Source organism: Megalobrama amblycephala, linkage group LG13 (genome assembly GCF_018812025.1).
Source record: "Megalobrama amblycephala isolate DHTTF-2021 linkage group LG13, ASM1881202v1, whole genome shotgun sequence".
Classification (NCBI taxonomy): Eukaryota; Metazoa; Chordata; class Actinopteri; order Cypriniformes; family Xenocyprididae; genus Megalobrama; species Megalobrama amblycephala.
In genome coordinates, this window is record NC_063056.1 from 26672467 (window position 1) to 26692943 (window position 20477).

At 35.5% G+C, this 20477-nt stretch overlaps 1 protein-coding gene across 4 annotated transcripts; it reads right to left on the bottom strand.

Moving 5' to 3' along the window:
• Positions 1-164: 164 nt before the first annotated feature.
• abcb4 (ATP-binding cassette, sub-family B (MDR/TAP), member 4) lies at positions 165-19131 on the bottom strand. Of its 4 annotated transcripts, none has more exons than XM_048154317.1 (28): positions 18795-19131; positions 18061-18210; positions 17638-17698; positions 17257-17425; positions 17100-17151; positions 16794-16985; positions 16530-16701; positions 14959-15083; positions 14416-14587; positions 14163-14276; positions 12646-12756; positions 12428-12553; positions 12133-12336; positions 11858-12028; positions 11608-11769; positions 9590-9751; positions 9119-9262; positions 8882-8986; positions 7766-7843; positions 7572-7655; positions 7001-7204; positions 6809-6909; positions 6568-6708; positions 5715-5871; positions 5219-5416; positions 4271-4477; positions 1293-1439; positions 165-1064 (listed from the first exon to the last, which is right to left on the bottom strand). In XM_048154317.1, exons 2-28 carry the CDS (start codon positions 18120-18122, stop codon positions 867-869), a joined length of 3819 nt encoding a protein of 1272 aa, XP_048010274.1. In that variant the 5' UTR covers positions 18123-18210; positions 18795-19131; the 3' UTR covers positions 165-866. The 4 variants fall into 4 exon arrangements, with proteins under 4 accessions (XP_048010274.1, XP_048010273.1, XP_048010272.1 ...); XM_048154316.1 differs by having other exon boundaries at positions 17638-17701; positions 18061-18186; positions 18795-19129; XM_048154315.1 differs by having other exon boundaries at positions 17638-17701; positions 18795-19129.
• Positions 19132-20477: the final 1346 nt, after the last annotated feature.

A 20477-nucleotide genomic window follows, 5' to 3' on the forward strand; every position in this document is an offset into this window, starting at 1 on the left:
ATATAAATATATATATATATATAATATATATATATATATATAAATTATATATATAATATATATATATATATATATATATATATATATATATATATAATTTAGAATTTAAGTTTACGGTATACTTTTTATGAGTGACAACATAATATGAAATAATGAGGCTAATGAAAAAAAAAACTTTATTCCAATTTTTTTTTTTTTTTTTTTTACATATTTGCGCTCGAAAAACAATGCCACAACATGACAAAATAAAACAGTCAAAGGTTAGTCTGATAAATATTAAGGCACAACACAGAAATCTATAAGGCAGCCATTCTTCAAAATAGAAACTTGAAAATAGTCATCTTGTCACATGAAGAACAATAACTGTCTTCACTAATGAGAAACAAAGGCAACGTTTTTGGTAATACTTATGATTTATGTTATGTAATGTATATATAAATTACTGTACATTATTATTTAAAAATAATCAAGTTTTAAATGTTCTGCCCTCAACAGTTTTTGTTGCATGAACTGTGTAGAATGTGCATGACCAGGAAGTGAGAGGTTGGTAGTGCTTGGTAGAAATGTTAATACAAAAAACTCCTCTTTTTGTTTAATACAATTAAATCAGCAACAAGATAGTTCTGAGACGGATTAATGTTATGGCCTAAAACTGAAAATTACAGCATGACAAAGACACTGACAGTTACACAAAACAACATCCTTACTATTTTCCTGGCTTCCTGTAGTATATTTAAATGCCACTTAGATGGACCTAACAAATAAAATACAGGCCTGCAACCACAGGAGAGCAATTATAAGGAATGTTTTGCAGAATCTGCCTTTTTCTTTGGCTCCAGCTGCATGTACACTGCTGCTCTTGCCCATCAGTGACCCATCTGAGAGGTGACGAGGGCGTAGTATGCCCCCTGCTTGTTGAGGAGCTGCTGATGCGTCCCCTGCTCCACCACGACCCCATTTTGAAACACAGCTATACGGTCAGCATTCTGAATGGTGGACAGCCTGTGGGCTACAACGATGCATGTGCGACCCTCGCGTGCCTTATCCAGAGCATCCTGCACTATCTACTCACAGGACAGAGAGGGACACAAAGGGAGGTGAGCAAGAACATTATCTTCACTATTTTCAAGCAGGTGTGACTCTCAGTTGTCCTGCAAATACAGAACAGATTGAATACTGTCTGTATGAACAGGTAACCAAAGTCCATTGACTTCACACACTCATGATAGCCTTTATTTATGGTAGTAACCATAGCAATATATAATAATATAAAGAATGAATTGTGATCGTACCTTCTCACTCTCAGTGTCCAGAGCAGATGTGGCTTCATCCAGCAGCAAAAGTTTGGGGTTGCGGAGGATGGCCCTCGCTATAGCAATACGCTGCTTCTGCCCTCCTGAGAGCTGCGTACCCTTATCACCTGCCTGCGTCTGGTATTGCTGAAACCAAAAAAAAAAAAAAAAAAAAAAAAATCACACAAAATGATCTAGCTTATGACTGTAGACAGTCGTTTAAATATTCCTTAGTTTGTTGGTTATATGATTTAGAGAGTTTATTGCATTTCCAATATCTGTTACTGTGATTGCCAATAGCTTTGTTTCCATTCAAAGTTGCGAATTTAGCGCAGAATTGAAATATCACATAAAACATTTGCAAATAGTTTCCATCCCATGTGATCAAGAGACTTGCTGAGAAATTGACGCAAAATATCTGTAATAAAAATGGAAGTTGCTGCAATTGGGGAAGCCAATGTGGCTCTCTTTTCATACATCATAAATTACTTCAACGCCTCAAGAGAGATCAGACAAAGCCCAATAAACACTATTGTGTTCTTACATTCTGAGGCAGATGCCTGGTGTCTGCAATCATGTGAGACAACCAACCATTTTGATGACAGACTTTGGCTCAAGCATTTCAGATACCCAAACCAACATTTGAGACGCTGGTTAGTCCACTTATCCAATCACATTCTCTGTGGAGGAAAAGTGAGTTTTTATTGCGTATCGAGGGATTTATTCAGTAAATGTGTTTCCATCATTGTTTATGTGTATGTCTTCTTATCAGATAAAATGTTATTTAATATTAAAAGCGTCTAATGTGAGTCTGAAAATCATTTTGTGTGTCTTTTATAGCCGTAGGCCTACTGAAAGCAACAATTGACAATTCACCTCAGATCTTCAAAATAAATTAAAGGAAACAAGAACGTTCAAACTGTCGAACAGACAAGTGTATTCTATGACAAAATTGTTTCAGTAACTCAGTATGTATTTTTACAACGTTCTCAGGACCTTGCGCAATGTTCCCTAAAAGTTCTCTAAAGGTGACGAAAATTCCGAAGCTTTACAGAACATTCGGGACGTTCTCGGAATGTTACTAGGTGACAGGTTATCCCCGCTAGAAATTTTACGTTCCCAGAATGTTCTCAGAACGTCCCCACTAGTGTTAAGGACGTTGTTTAGTAACATTCCCAGTACGTTCAGAGAGTCATGATGTGGAGTTCTATTAAGGTTTGTGGAACGTTATTTGGTGGACCTTCAGGGAACATTCAGGACGTTCTGGGAATGTTTACGGGACTATTACCAAAGGACGTTCTTATAATTTCCCAAATGTCTTTGTAACATTCTCACATGACCATAAAATAACCAAAATAGAACGTCCCCCTAAACTCATATCGGAAATGTTATTGAATGACCAACAGAGGACCGTGTCCGTGTGTGAACGTTCAGTTAATGTTCCAAATATCCTCCTTGTAACATTCTTATGTGACCATAAAACCAAAATGGAATGTTCCCCTAAAATCATATAAGGAACCTTAAACTGCAGCACTTTCACTACCAAAAGAGGACATTTTAAAAACATCTCAAATGTTCTGTGAAGGTTTAAAATTTTCATCACCTTTAGAGAACTTTTAAACAAAGTTGCACAAGGTCACAAGAACGTTGCCTTCTGTGTGGGTGTTTTTTAGAAAATAATCAAGTTTGAAGTCACCGTTTTATGGAGGTGAGCGTTTGCTGTTAATTTTGCATTAATTAACAGTCAGGTTTTTTTTTTTTTTTTAAAATTCATTATACAAACAGAGTTTTGAGACTTTAGTCTTTTAGAATCAGCGTATGATCCTCAACAATGGTGACAAACAAAAATCAAAAAATTTTTGTGACTTGAGTAGCTTGTTTTGTGATGTTCAGAGTTAATCTGTTTATCTGAAAATTTTGTCACCATTGTTGAGAATCATACGCAGAATCTTGATGTCTGTATGAATCTTCATGATGCTGCCTGAGTAATTTCTGCACAAAAATAAATATTTTCAAAATATAAAAGCAGGACAGGATTTTATGTATTATCATAGAGCTACAACAACATGAGAGAAAATACAAAATTCAGAGATGGTTACTGTATGATGATAAAATCATCAACAATTGGCAACCAAATCCATTCAATCAGATTTTTTTTTCTCACAATTTTTTGTGCTTTAGAAACACTCAGTTACAACAACTGAGGAAAAAGTAAAGTGAAAACATCAAGGGTCAGGAGCACAACTAAAGAAAGCTCTTACCTCCATAATGGTGACATTTATAAATTTTGATAAAACATCAACACCTCATTAAGAAGATTTGTATGAAAGAAATAAAGTTAGAGTGGTTTGTAATAAGTAAAGATGCAGAGATCTAGAGAGATCTGTTAGTGTTTAATGTTCTGTTTCTGTTATCTGAGATTTGTGAGGTCACCATTGTGCTGGAGAGTAGCGCCTGTGCTTCAGTCAGTGATGATTCAGAAACACTGATGTTCTGCTGCATGTTGCTTTATTTAAAGGCTGCAGTAACTGTGTAGTTGCTGATGCAGTGATACAGCAGTTACATTAGCTCATGCATGTGCTTCTAATGACTTACTGCAAGAGATTTGCATTTTAAAGAAGAGTTTTCATAATATTAATCCAGGAATTACCTGTAAAAAGCTTCTTTTTTTTGTCTGAACAGCCACTTTTGTTAGTCAATTTAGCTCTAATTTTAAATTAAATTTTTTGACAAGAGTAGCATGGACGTTCTGAGAACATTTCCAAATAAAATATGGTTCCCTAAACGTTCAGAGAACGTCCTGAATGTTCTGTGAAGGTCCGCCAAATAACGTCCCCCAGACCTTAAAAGAACTCCACGTCGTGACCGTCTCTGAACGTACTGGGAACGTTATAGTCAACGTCCTTGACACCATTGAGGACATTCTGGGAATGTTGTGGGAACATAAAATTCTGTGTGGTTCTGTGTGGTTTTTGTACCTGTGGCAGCCCCTCTATGAAAGAGTGTATGTTAGCAGCCTTAGCGGCCTGTTCAATCTCCTCCTGGCTGACTTTTCTGCTGTTGTCTCCATATGCGATGTTCTCTGCCAGGCTGCAGTCAAACAGCACAGGCTCCTGGGAAACAATGCCAATTTGAGAGCGTAGCCAGTGGATGTTCAGCTGCTTTGCGTCATTGTCATCCAGCATCTGTTAACAAAGGGTAACTGACATCAGTTTGGGCAAATATGATTTATTACTGGTATAATTCATCTCAACACTGGTTCAGTATTTTTAGATTTGATTTATATAGTTAGATTTCTGTTACTCTCTATCATGCCTTTGAATATTTTGCTATAATAACACTTATTTTATCTTTTTACTTTTTTTAAATTTTCACATTTATGATACAAATGTGAAATATGATACAAATTTATGATACAAATGACTACCTGTGAATGTGGTTTGATCCTTTGGATCACAAAAAATTAGAACCGGTTTAAACTATTTAGCACTGTCCAGTTGTAACTGAATCAAATAAAACAGTTAATAGAAGGTAAACAGGTATGTGTAATGTGACTGAGTCATAAAGATTAAGGACTTGAAGTATGCAGGTGAAAGAGAATCATCCTTTAATGTGCATGTCTGGGTTTCCTTTTTCGGGCCTGCCTTATTGGTAATAAGATAGCTTATCATTGACCTTGAGAGAGATAACACGATTTTCATGTCCATTACTGTTGTATATTTAATGTGTGACTGTACTGAATTACAGTTTATGTGTGTGAGTGACATTTTGCTGAGTTGGATCAGTGATTAGAGACTGTAAAGCTACATGTCAGTTGAGGTACCTGGCAAAACAGCTTAACCTATCAATAAAAGTTATTATCTAAAATGTGCTAAAGCTATAAAATGTGGCCTCTGAGCTACTTGTCTGTCTATGTGTTCACCTACCACTTTTCCCTGCTGAGGGTCATAAAATCTCTCCAGTAATTGAATGGTGGTGCTCTTCCCACAGCCACTGCTGCCCACCAGGGCGAGAGTTTGCCCCTTCTTCACCCGGATCCTGAGCCCCTGGAGCACTGGTACATCTGGCCGGGCCGGGTAGTTAAAACGCACATCTTCAAAACCCACATTCCCTTCAAATTTATCCTGCAAAAATCACAGGAAACAGCCACATTAGTGCACATACTACTCTTATCATGACACCGGATATTTACGGTGGACAGAGTCCAGCTCTGTCCGAGTGCTTATCAGATTAGGATGGAGCTGCAGACCCGATAAATGATTAATTTCCAGGACTGATGCCTGGGACAGTTAATCATGACAGGCTTCTAGGAACTCTGAGATATTGCCTGTAGGTAAGACTCACTATAGTTTAAAACATTTTTATCTCCTGTTGGACATACTATATATTCTGGTGTTCAAATGCATGTACGAAAAGGGATACCGGTTTGTCTCCATCCTCCGAGGCGTTGTCAATGGCTGGGACTCTGTTGATGAGCATCAGGACATGAGAAGCAGACATCTTGGCCTTGGCGTAGTTTGGAGTGAATGAGTTTGCCTCTCCAACAGCCATTGCTCCATACACCACAGCTGAGATCACACTGAGATACAGAAACAGATATATTACTCATGGTTATTATCGTTAACTAAAACCATAAAAAAAACAACAACAACATAAAAACATTTTTCGTTACTTGAAACAAAATAAACGTTAACTGAAATATCTATCTATCTATCTATCTATCTATCTATCTATCTATCTATCTATCTATCTATCTATCTATCTATCTATCTATCTATCTATCTATCTATCTATCTATCTATCTATCTATCTATCTATCTATCTATCTATCTATCTATCAGCAGTGTTTTACCCATAGCCTCTAAGTCTAAGTTTTAATTATCTCTCTGAAAGCCCACTTTTTAGATAACATGGATCTTCTTGAATCTTCTGTCTGAAAATGTAATCTATCACCAGCCTCATTCGTATGTTGTCTTAAAGACCATCTAAATTCATGGCACATTTGGTTAGTTTTTTCTGTCTCACTTTTCTTTCTATAATCATTAACTGACACTGTAGAAACCAGAAGACTTTGGACCTTCCAGTCCACTCCCACCATACAACTGTACTGTAGTGTGTTTTAGCTTGAGTGTGCAACTTGACCTCACTCACATTTGAACTACCTGCGACAGACATGAGAGACAACTATGTTAATACTACTGTGGAGTCTTTTCCTCACATATTCCTCAGTCTGCTGTGAGTGGGTCTAATAACAGTCATGTATCGAGCCACTTACAGGAAGACACCCTCGAAGGTCATCAGCTTTTGTTCAATGAGCCAAGAGCCGAACTTGAAACAGCCAGCATAGGCAAAATAGATCATCGCTTGAGAGAAAGAGAACGTCAGGCCGAAAACATGTGCTTTTTTCTTAGAGTTTCTAGGGAAATCAGACAAACATAAATTATCTCACAAGCTCATTGAATCTTAACAGATATATATAGACTTTTAAAGAATTATTGTAAGTCATTTAAACATACTTGTAGGGCACAAGTAAGTTCTCCTCATACAGACTCTCAAACTTGCTCTCCCTGGTCAATGAAACCACAGTGCGGATATTCTCAATGGCTTCTGTTGCAATCTAAATGGGAAAAATACATTGTGGACAATGTAGTGAAACAAGACAGTTGATTTAAGTTGAGCCGCATTAAAGTATAAGTATAAACGTTCACCTTCCCAGCATGCTCAAGCTCTTTCTTGTCTTTTAAAGCATGTCCCGCTAATAACTTCATCTGGATGGCTCCAGCCACAGCCATGATTGGCACAATGGAGAGAATGAGGAGGGTCAACTGCCAGCCGTACACAAATGAGATGATAATGGCGGTGCCCAGGTTGGCCACATTCTGTGCTAGTGTTGCCATTCTGACTCCAGTTGCCTATAGGAAATAAAGTCAAAAGTTTGTGATGAGTATCACTTTCAATTTAAATTTATAGTAATTTAACAAAACATTTTATTTAAATTAAACAATCATTTTTTAAATTTAATGCCCAATATTTAACTTAATTTGTACAAAATGTACAATTGTCATCATGTTACTAAAAGCACAGTAAAATGAAATTGAATTGAGCTCATTTTCACAAAAATACAGTAAAAGAATAAGTAAACAGAGAACATAGTCACAGCACTAATAGTTAATGAACTACTTTTCTTTACTGAACATGGGTACCAATTTAGGAGATTGGCACAAAGTTATGTGTTACTCTACTATGTGTTGCTCCCTGTAGATACAGAGTGAGACTTACGCCCTGCACTTGAGCTGTATCTGCAGCCAGCCTGGTGGTCAGCGCACCCACACTGTTCTTAGAGTCATCATACCAGCTCAGGTCCTAAAATTCACACAGACAGATGTCGTACTACTCTCCATCAACAAACATCCATGAATAGCTTCTTTGGGGTTAACCTTCAGATGATTGGTTTATGTCAGTTATCATCTCACCTGTCTCATCATAGCATTGAAGGCTTTAAACCTCAGTCGCATGGTCAAAATCTCACCAGCTTTCCCAAAACAGAAACCCTAGAAGAAAATTGCACCAGAATGACACCAAGACATAACAATGCTTCTTAAAAGGCTTTTTTATAGATTGTCATGCCATTTAATTAATACATGCAAAATGTGTTTGATATTTTTTGTCAGTTATCATAGTATTTTTATTCGCTAATGCACACTTTCATCTGAAAAATCTATAAGGTAAATAACTGATGGGAGGATCATTTTTTATACACTAAAGTTCAAAAGACTGGGATGTTTTTGAAAGAAGTAATTTATGCCTACGAAGGCTGCATTTATTTGATCAAAAATACAGTAAAATGGTAATATTGTGAAATATTATTGCAATTTAAAACAACATTTTTCTTTTTTATACATTTTAAATATGTAATTTATTCCTGTGATGGCAAAGTTGAATTTTCAGCAGCTTAAGCAGATAAGAAATTATCATAATGTGCACAAGAAACATTTCTTAATATTATCACTGTTGAAAACTATTTTGCTGCTTAATATTTATGTGGAAACTGATCAGAACTCTTTTTTCAGGACTCTTTAATGTTGAAAAAAAAAGAACAGCAAATATTTGAAATATAAATCTTTTGCAACATATATTTATAATATATATTTTAATATATTCCGAAGTATATATAATACTATTATTTTCTAATACATTTATAATTTAAATCCTATTTTTAGTACATTTAAATGTACTTTTTTTCTATTAATTTGTTCTATTTTACTTTTTTTTATTTCTACAAGACTTAAATGTAATCATTCAACATTTAAATCTTTAGCAGTAGTTTGACTAAGCAAATAATTGACAGCTATGTCATTGGCATTTACAAAGTGGTATTTCACAACAGTCATCAGCTTTTAGATAAAAAAGCTTGCATTAACTTTTTAACTTCTTCATCTCTGACTTTTGAATTGAATATGTCTCAAGATGGCACCTAAGAAGTTTATTATATAGGGTGTCTTAGGCAAGTTCTACAGTTTTCATTAAGTTTGAAAGGGGGTTAAAATTCGTTGTGTGTATTCAAATGTTAATGTTAACACAGAACAAACCTGAAAGAACAGAGTGAAAAAGGACACAACCCCAATGCCAGCAAACAGCAGAGAGTAGAGCTCAGTCCTCTGCCGTATAATATTCGGATCTATCTCAGCAAACACCTACAGATGAAAGACGAAAGAAAGAAGAGACAGGCCATAAATGTATGAAGAGTAATGTCTCAATATTGTTTACTGTCAATAATAGTAATTATTGATATTTCTATATTTTATATATTTTCTTGTACAACATACAGCAATGATTTTAGAGAAAATGACAGCAAACGCGGGCTGCATGCCTCCGTTGATGGTGGCACATAAAACTCCAACCACCATGTACGGCCATTCTGGTTTATTCAGTTTCAAGACTGTCAGGAAGGAAACATTTGGAACCTTTTCCTACAGAGAAGAAGAGAGAGAACAAATACAACAACAAAAAAAAAAAAAAAAAAAAAAAAAAAAAAAAAAAAAAATATATATATATATATATATATATATATATATATATATATATATATAATGTAAAATAATTTAAATTATTATAATTTAAATCAAATAAATATGGATTTTTTTATGAAGATGATACTCATAGCAAAATATATGCATAATCTATGCAATGTGTATGTACAAAAATGTGTATGTACAAAAATAAAGCTATTAAAAGGAATTAAATTGATTCATTAATTGATGAATGTAGGCCATTATTGTCTAGCCTTGGATTCTTACTTCCTCTGTCTGTTTCTCTTCATCTTGCTGATCTTTTTCTAAGTCACTTCTGGATTTCTGTCTGAAGAGTGTGTGATCATTTAGAGAGTTGGCTGAGGGACTCTTCTCATCCATGGTCATCCCGTCATTGCCCTCCTCTGTGTCCTCTGAGCTCTTAAACATCTGTGATTTAAAAACAGGAAATTGGACCCCATTTACATTCTGAACACATTGTCCCTGTGTTAACATGCACAATTCTTTAGACTATGTTATTCTAAAGAAAAATGAATATCGTTCAACAAAATACAAGAACTTGCATGACTCTGAAACTTTTTTTTCTGCTGCTAACCAAAGCATGCAGGCAGGAACAATCACATTAGGTAAGATTATAATCTAAGGTACCAAACATGTTTCAGCTCCAATCGATCCAACCAGTGGATAAATTGGTGGATAGATAATGGATGGATAAACTGTCTTGTGTCTTTGTAAAATATGTCACATAATGGAAGTTTAAAGGGCCGTTCACAGTGACAGATCAATCACTTGACGTTTTCAAGTCACTGCACTATTGGTTGCACTTGACTGCAGCATCAATACTTGACACGGATCACAGGAAGCATTACTATCTGCTCAACATCTTTGGCAACCACTATTACTTATGTTGCCTCAAACTGGCAAATCTTGTAGAACATGAATGACTTTAGGTTTCTGCGTTGCTGCAAATCAATGTCAGTGCCATTCGTTGTGATGTAATGGAATTAGCGACAGATCTTTTCTTTCATATTGTGACATATCCAAGTGAAATTTTTCTTAATGTAAAAGAAAAACAATGTAGGACGGGGACTTGATTCTATCAATTGGTTGTTGATAGGATGGAGGCAGGTCTGAATGAGATCTTACAGTCTCTTGTAAGAAAGGGCCGAAGTTTAAGCGGATGGAATACTTGGAGAAGTCCAGAGAGAAGTCTGTTGTTTCACTGGAAGATCAAGTTATGACATTTTGATGAAAAATTACAGACGCAATGTGATGTCAAGGCTGTTTCACGTTTGAAATTGTTTTTTTAACTAATGAAATGACAGTAGGAGGCAGGGACTAAAACTAATTTTTTGCCACATCTGCTAATGGCTTGTGACTTAAGAAAATCTACCGGCCAAAAATATTTTTTACCAGCCATGACACAACAACAGGCAGTAATGACACCAAAATTTTAGATACAGGTGAAAATTCACAATCCTCTATTATAATTTCGATACTACAGTTAAACTATAAGCTTAACTAATATAAATTTAATAGCCTACATTTTTAAAGACAAGTAAACAGTCAGTGATGTAATAAGAACAAACAATCAAATTACAAGCACCAATTATTATAGCACCAATAGATACAACACAACAAATATACAAATGAAATAAGCAGCTTTTCATGCAGGTCTAATAGTTTTCAGGTAGTGAAATTGAATAAAGTAGGCTAATCAAATAAATAACACTGCATAGTCTTCATATCCTTTTTAAAGTTCAAGAGCAGTGATTTTCTTTGTCCTTTGTTGTTTGATTAACATTAAAAATGCATTATTGGAGCCAGAGCGTGCACTTCGGATGTTTAAACTTCCCACAAAGCGCATGAGTATCAAATTCCCTTTCGCATGTTCCACTGCTGGAATATTTACATTGGAAAGGCTGAAACTTTCGTGGTGATGTAGCACTGCTCCGTCAACTGTACAGCGCATCATTTACGTTTGTCCATGTTTATGCTGTCACAACATTGCATTGTTAGAATTCAACTGGTGAGTGACAGAGTTTCATATACCCGGCGCCAACACCGAATTTTACTCGCATTTGGCGCATGGCGAGTGCTAATTTTAGGCCCTGGTAGGAGGAGAGACAGGAAACACTGGGAGAAGAGAGGGGGAACATGACCAGGAAAGGCCCTCAAGCCGGGACTTGAACTCGGGGTGTAGCTGCACCATTTGTAAGAGGGCTGCCATTAGGCTATGGCTCCAACAACGCAATTGTATATGTGTTGCACTTTGGGTTTCTAACCTGCATTGTAACAAGAGTATGGTAGATTCCCTGTCTCTCCATCAGTTCGTCATGTGTGCCTTGTTCTACTATTTCACCATTCTGGAATCCAGCGATGACATCAGCATTTCGAATAGTGGACAGCCGGTGAGCCACTATAATGGTGGTCCTGCCCAGCCTCACCTTTTCAGATAAAATTAAATATTGTCATATACACACAATATTTTCAGTGCATTTCCAGACTTTTCTAGACTGCTATATTCTTTATTACCTTATCCAATGCTGCTTGCACAATAGTCTCGCTCTCAGCATCCAGAGCAGACGTAGCCTCATCAAGGAGGAGGATTTTTGGATTGCGCACAAGTGCTCGTGCAATAGCAATACGCTGCTTTTGTCCACCACTCATCTGGGTGCCCCTGTCTCCAACCAGCGTCTCAAATTTCTGAAAATGACCGGAGATATTGATCAGATACGCTCTGACAAATATTTGTTATCAGATTAAATTATTACTTCTAGATAGAATTATTTTGCAAGGTCTTATCCTACATCGGGGAGCTTCATGATGAAGTCATAGGCATTGGCTTCACGTGCAGCCTGCTCAATCTCCTCCTGGGTGACGTCTGGGCGACCATAGCGGATGTTTTCTGAGATGGTGGTGGCAAACAGAACTGGCTCCTGACTGACTACCCCAATCAGTCCTCTCAGACTTCGAATGTTCAGAGAGCGAATATCATGACCGTCTATAGTCACCTGATGGGTTAGAGGAAAAGAAAAAGGAAAGTTTGGATGAAGTACGGAAAGGTTCATCCGTGGAGTTTCTACCATCTCGCTTTCTACTTACCGTTCCTTCTTGTGGGTCATAGAAGCGTTGTAGCAGTTGGACTGTTGTGCTTTTCCCACACCCACTGCTGCCCACCAAAGCAATGGTCTGTCCACTCATGACTTTAAGATTAATTCCATTCAGGACCTACACAGCCAAAAGAGAGTCATTTCATTCATTTCAAGTTATTTTGTTCAAAATCTTTTTTTTTTTTTAAATAAATCATTTGATGTTCCTACTTTCACATCCTGTCGTGATGGATATGTGAAGTGAATGTTTTTGAACTCTATGTTTCCTTTTACAACATCAAGTTTGTAACCTTCTTCAGAGAAACTGTTAATGTTGGGTTCCTGTTGGAGAAAAAAAAAAAAGAACTGTGAGATTTAAAATACAAATTCCAGAAAGGGATAGAGGTTAATTCACAATCAAACCTCATTCAGACTAACAGACGTCAATAACACACTAATTGCTCCACACAAGAGAAAAATGATTCCCTGTGGTCTTCTATTCATTGGATCTCAGCAGGGAAGCACCTTTGATCCTGAGACCTGGACATATTTCATGCTGCTCAAACAATGAGGGGAAGTTATGCAACTTGGCTCTGATTTATTTGTCTGTACCATTTTTGTCTTTGGATTTTATCTCAAAGCTGTTGTCAGCTCACCATGTGTGTGGTGTTTATTTATTCTTGACCATCTTAGTCTAAATAAAGACAAGTTTAGTGCTGTGTGTGTGTGTGTGAGTGTTTTAATTGTCCAGGCTTTTCCTTCTTGGAAAAACGGACAGAAGTTAAAAATCAAACAGTTCTGCCGCTCTGCCATGTTCAAATGTTCAAAACACTAAAGTGAGATGAGCTGCACTTTCTGAAGGAGGAAGGAGATGTAGATTTACTGTACTTTCACGTGGGTAGGATTGGCTAAATGATCTGGCTGCAAATTTGTATGCCAGGTATCAATTCTTGAAATTAATAAAATGTAAACATTTGTACTTATTTACACTACTATCCAAAAAGTTAGAGGTCAGTAAAAAACATTTTGTAGAAGTGAAAGTATGTTACAATATATTTCTATTTAAAATAAATGTTGTTCTTTTAAACTTTCTATTCATCAAAGAACCCAGAATCTTTTCAACACTGAATGTTTCTTGAGCACCAAGCAAAACTGGTCAGCATATTAGAACGTTTCCGAAAAGATCATACAACGTTAATGGCCAAAATTCAACTTTGCCATCACAGGAATAAACTACATTTTAAAATATCAAAATAGAAAACAGTTATTTTAACTTTTTAAATAGTTTTTATTGTATTTCTTAGGAGAGACCTCTTCAAACACATTTGAAAATCTTACCGACCCCAAACTTTAGAACAGCAGCATATGTACAAAAGTTGTAAAGTATCTACAAAATGGCCTCACATATCAATGTGGCTCATGATCATGGGAGCTGAACAATACATGAAATGTCAATAAGAGTTTAGTAGACATAAAAATGCAGTGCTATTTTTTTTTTTAAATGGGAAGTGATGGGAGGAACGGTCAGAGTTCAGGGTTAAGGTTTTTTTAATTCCTTAATGCAGGGAATAAAATACTACTGGTAACAATGTTTAACTAATGAACCTTAATGTAAAGTGTTACCATACTAATATCTGTCTAACACATTATATTATGGAACTGCATTGGGGACGATTGTTTTTCTTCATATATTATGCTATATAATATCCTGAAAGTATTTATGATTAGATAACAATGAGTCCACTCACATGATCAATGATTTGGAAAACTTTGTGGGCGGCCCCTCTTGCGCTAGAGAAGGACTGGATGTTAGGAGACGTTTGACCGAGGCCGAAAGCTCCAATTAGGACAGCGAAGAAAACCTGAAATAGAGGAACAGAAAATGCACTCGTGAAACACACTCATGCTTATTAACCTCTGCTTTGAGTTCCCATAAAGAAAACATAACCATTAGCTATTTATGATGTAATCCTTTATGAACATAACCCTGCTGTGACTCACTATTAGAAGTGAACCGATAGAATATTCTCCAGCCAGGATAAGAGTGCTGCCATACCAAAAGGCCAATGCATAGGACATATAGATCATGAAGAATGTGAAGCCCATAGCAATGTTCACAGTGATGGCCTTCCTTATGCCAACGTTCTTGGCATCCTCTAAGTTTTTATGATACCTTTGAAGAGCAGAAAAAAGGCAGATATTTATTATCCAGATGCAAAAAAAAGTATGATGATCATACTGAATAGACAATTCCACACCATTTTCCCCATCATTTTTCCTATTCACGTTTTGGGACAACAATAGACTCAAAGTTTTAGGACCAGACTATGAAGTGCTAAAACTGGTATGTCATGTGAGCTGGTTTAGATTAAATTTAAATTGTTTTAGGATGAGAGTTCACAAAGAGAGTAAGTTAGGTCATAGAAAGTTCAGGTCAGGTGTTTATCTCTCTGTGCCATGTTCCACTAAACAATCATGCATGTCCTCACTGAGAAACATCCTATACAGTGCTGACATTCTGAACAGGATGATTTTCAAAAACACCTCAGAATCTCTTTCTTCTGTCCACCAAATGCAAAGACAGTTCTAATGCTTGACAGCACTTCCTCGGCCACTGCTCCAGCCTTGGCGTAGGCCGTCTGCTCCATCGACGTGAATGATGTCATCACCTAATGAGACAGATATATTGTTCATTGATTTAAAATAATGTTATTAATAAGTTTATTTTATTTTTAGCCCATCAACTATCTCTCTTTGTGACAATCACACTCATGTACCTCCAAGCCGTAATTTTTGTTATTATTATTTTCTTTTATATTATATTATATATATATATATATATATATATATATATATATAAAAACACACACACAAATGTACATACATACATACAGTAGTTATTTTAATGTTTTTGAAAGAGGTCTGTTATGCTCTTATGCTCATCAAAAATACAGTAAAAACAGAGATATTGTGAAAAATTATTACAATTTAAAATCAACTCTTTTAAATAACGATATATTTAAAATGTAATTTATTCCTGTGATGGTAAAACTTCACGAGTGTTGGGGGTAACGCATTAAGTACGGTAACGTGAGTTAAGTAATCAGATTACTTGTTTCAAGTAAATAGTAAAGTAACACATTACTTTTAAATTTACAACAAAATGAGTTAAATCTGCGTTACTTTTTCAATTAAGAAATTTTTTTTTCCATTTATTAACTGACACCTCTCCTGTCCCCATGTTAAGAGAAATCAGGAGTAAGTGCAGAGGCGTTGTGTGCACTGTGTAAACATGATGGTTATTCTAGACAAGCTCTAGACTAAATGTGAGCGTACAGTACATTTACTCATTTACTTCTTCTCCTGCGTCCTATTCTTTTGTATTCCAGAATGGCAGCACAGCTGAAAGGTTTGTTTGAGCTGTGCCCTCTTCTGTAAAGGCGTAAATTTGTATTTCCTTCAGCCTAAGGATTATACATTTCACTTTTGGTGTGAAAGGGCCCTTACATTTGCCAAAAATAGAACATTTTTGTTGTTATAAAAACAAACAAACAGCCCAGCCAAAATTAGAAAAAGTAACGCAAAAGTAACGTGATCCATTACTTTGTAAAAATGTAACTAAGTAACCCAATTAGTTACTTTGTTAGGGAGTAACGCAACATTGTAATGCATTACTTTTAAAAATAACTTTCCCCAACACTGGTCTTCAGTGTTACATGATCCTTCAGAAATCATAGTAATATGCTGATTTGATGCTCAAGAAACATTTCTTCTTATTATTAATGTTAAAAACAGCTGTGGCTACTTAATATTCTGGATTCGTTGATGAATAGAAAGAGCAAAAGAACAGCATTTATATTATAAATAAATGCTGTTCTTTTGCTCTTTTTATATATATATATATATATATATATATATATACACACCGATCCTTGATTGAAGAAACACTAACATAGTGTACTGCAAAACAATAAATTAAAGTAGGCATGCAGTATTATAATTAAAAGTACTTCAACATGAGTCAATGTGATTGTGTTGAGGGGCACCATGTCAGGAGCATACCATAGGTATAAAAATATTAAAACTCTTTCTCTCTATATTGTTTATTATCCCACCTTTGAAATGATAGCAGCTGAGATCCCAAGTAAAGGGCTAACAGAGAGGATGACGAGGGTCAGTTTCCAGCCATAGATAAAGCCAATGATGATGCCAACGAAAAAGGTGGTGAGATTCTGAATCAGCATGCCAAGCTTATCTCCAATGCCTTCATTTATTTTGTAGACATCACTGGAGAGGAAAAAAGAAGAGTGTGATGTATGTATGTGCCACTGTGTGGGTAATATGTACTGTAGGTAAATGACTCTTATTGCATGTCATACTCCGTGAGGCGTGTGTTGAGCTCTCCTGTCTCATTGACATCAAACCAGCCAATCTCTTGTTTCATGATAGAGTGGAAGAACTTCTTTCTAAGTCTCTTCACCTGACGTCCTGCGGCAAGAGTCCAAAAGGCCACCTGCATATACGCCGCAAACAAGACTACAAATCCCATAATGCTGTAGTATATAGCATGGCTGAGAAAGAAAAACAAGACTATCAGACACCAAGAAAGACCTTTAAATTAATTAAATTAAAATATGACATATGAAGGAAAATGGCAGCTCCAATACAAAGCACAGTGATCTTACGTTGTCATCTTCTCCCCCAAAGTCTGATTACTGGTCTCTGGGATTGTTAAGTCTAGAGATTAAAAGACCATTTGTTATTGTTAGTTTAAAAAAAAAAAATTACAGATTCCCTGTGTAACAACAATACAGTGAAGAGGCATACAAATTATACACTCACTGGGTGGAAGGGTGGTGTTCTTTAAATTCTCTGATACTGTATCGTCCACAAAGCTGTCTGTCATGCCTCCAAATACAATAATCATGAGAGGAAGAACTGCCCCATTGGCCATGGACATAATTGTGCCCAGGAGCATTAGAAAAATATCGACATTATCTGCATAACGAAACTGACACAAGGACACATTTCTTTGAGAATAAGTATAGTCTGTGTTTAAGAATTATACTGAAATGAGTCTTTGTAATTTCAATCAACAGAAATAATTCTAAACGACATCCATTTTTAAGGTTTATACAGTTTAAGGCTAATACAGTAATTTAACAAATCACAAATACTAATAATTATAATAATAATATTGATAATTGATAATATTCCACTCACTATCTGTAATGGTCCCACCATCTCCACCTTTTCTTTTTCCTCTTCCTTTCCATTTTTCTCACTGCTGAAAGAAGAAAAAAAATCAACATTAATGTTTTAAGAATTAAAAAGTAAACTATAAAATAAAAAATGAATTAAATTAAATTATAAATAAAATAATAATGTAAATTAATATTAAATTACATTTTTGAAATCATTCTGCATGTAACTATTTACCTTTTTTTTACAGTTACACAGTTCACTTTTTTGACCACATGACATAATAATCTACTTCTTTCGTGAGAAGAATATACTATGGACATGAGCCATAAACCATAATTACAGCTCAAACAAATGTATTTGTAAGAACAAATGGCTGTTAAAACATCAACAAAACATCAATGTAACCTGTCTTGCTTTGTCACAATGAAGTCATTTATTTACCTTACATCTCCATTCTCCTCTTTTTTGCTATTTGACAGTTTGAGTTTGGATTTCTTGCCCATGTTCGCTGTTTTCTCCGATGCTGATAGTCCGGGTTGGTGTTAATCTTAAGGTAACGTTAATGGTCTGGATGGGGAAGGTGGTTTTGTGCTGTGTTATATAAAAACACACTATAACACACTGCACAATTACAGACAACAAAAACTCTAGCATTTTGAGTTGACAGATTGAAAACATATTTAACCAGCTGATTCCCTCCTAAGTTACCCAATTTCAACAGCATTACACAAACATTTCGCTTAAAATATAACTTTAACGCTTTATAATTGCCTAAAAGTTCAGAGTACTCAAATTCTAAACTCCGTCGGTCCTACATTGAAACATTGTGCGTTTTTTAAACGTTCAAAGTCGGGGAGTATTGACGAACCTTGAAATGTATCCTGTTGCTTTAAATACCGACCCTTAAAAACGTGGTTATCAGAATGTCCCAAATACCATAGGTATAAAGTAATTAATTAATTTTTTTAATCTTATTGCGATAGTATACGTTATTCACAATAGAAGCTTTCAAAATGTCATTTTGTTAAATCTTTTTTTTATGACAGTGGTGGCTAATACCCAGCAGGTAACGTTAGTAGATTAAAATAACTGTAGTTGTGACTAGTATTTTGTCTGAAAACGACGGTTACCATGATAAATTTGAGAATATGAGGAGTTTAATGAAAGATACATACCACTCAGACGCTATTGTCCCACCCTACTGTCCACCACACTGGTGCACTGCTGAGGCGCGAGAGCGCAGAGAGGACCTTCTGCCAGAGCGCAGTCGCGCGCACGTTTATACAGCCTTGAGTTTATGATGTTACTGCGTATTACATCATTTACAACCTTCATGTCTCATGGATGTCCTCCCGAAGGTGCTTTTGGCCACTTTAATGATTGAAAGGCCATTAAGATGGATGTCTGAGATTATCTTCAGAATTTTGGCGTTGGCATATGCTACGAATGTTACGGTGTCCTTACAAGCACATGTTGTTGTTGTTGTTGTTGTTGTTGTTGTTGTGAGTGAGATATATTTGTTGTATAAAGTAACATATTATAAAATTACCCTAGCATAAACAATAGCTAGTCTTAAACACATTACATGTCTGTATAACCCCCCCTCCCCGAATGGGGATTTTGGTCTGTCCCAAGAGGTCTGACTTTCACGATTTTATCCAACAATTAAAGTCGTACAGTGTCATTATTTTGACATGATCTAGATATCTAATTAACAATATACAATTTAGAGAAAAAAAAAATTAATAAGATAGCTCATTTGAATGACCAAAACCAAATGTTTCCCAAAATCTTGTTACCAAATGATTTTCCTCATTACACAAATTCTAAGTCATTTAATTTTATAAATTTGATCTAAAATTTAGTAATTAAACAATTTCACCTCTTCCCAGTCCATTTATTGAAAAAGAAGAAAATGTTTATCTGTATCTCATTTAATTTTTATTTACATTTTCAAGCCATTGTTTGTACTGTTTTTGAAATAAATGTGTCTTTTAAGAATAGGGGATATGGTTATGAAGATGGCTTTCTAAAGGTTACTGCTAAGATGGGTCATGGGTTCAATTTTGAAAAAGACAAACTAAAACGTGATTTGCGTGGTTATAGAAACATGACTGAAAAAGTCTGAGTGGCGATTTCATATCCCTCTCTTGGTCAGAGACAAGGAACTGGGTCGGGTTAGTTCACAATGTAACAAGCTGTACTGGTTAATAAGCTCTAAATGAGAGTGGGTTTTTTTCTGTCAGTTGGATAAAAAGATTCTATTAGCATCTGACCAGTGATAGTTTATACGAATTGTAGGAGTGAATATAGTACCACGTGCTCCAGTTACATAACATGCAATAAAACTCAATAGTGGTAAAGGTGACATTACTAAGCATATCTTGTCATGATTATTGACTGTAACGAGCTTGATGCTTTTCACCATATTAGGTTATCGACAAAACCCATAACCGAACTTGTGTTACTACCAAATTACATATTGATATAGATGATTTTTAGCATATTTTCATATGAAAGTAAACATTATACTCTTATTTAATGTCTGTTTTACATTCACATTTCATATTTTTAACCCTACACTACACACATATTGTTGAAAAGAATAAAAGTTTTTTACAAAACATACTTTCTTAAAAACATTCTTTTCAAAATTAAATTCACAATGACCCTAAACACACTGAGCAGCAATATATTATCATCACAATCATTAACTTTATATGGCTCATTCACAGCCATAAAAGGATGTGCTGTCACATCCCTCTGAGATGTTATTTTACGTTTTAATGTTGCTAGTTAGCAAATGTTCATACGGTCATAACCTGTGTGATAAAGCTGGATAAATAAAGGATGACAGT

What these genes read in the sequence shown, in the direction of transcription:
- abcb4 (XM_048154316.1), bottom strand. Translation starts at nt 18,122, where the DNA reads ATGGGCAAGAAATCCAAACTCAAACTGTCAAATAGCAAAAAAGAGGAG. An exon ending in CAGAAGAAAGAGATTCTGAG is followed by an intron (nt 14,588 to 14,958) that starts GTGTTTTTGAAA and finishes TGCTCTTCAAAG; the next exon opens with GTATCATAAAAACTTAGAGG. An exon ending in TGGACACTGAGAGTGAGAAG is followed by an intron (nt 1,065 to 1,292) that starts GTACGATCACAA and finishes TCCTGTGAGTAG; the next exon opens with ATAGTGCAGGATGCTCTGGA.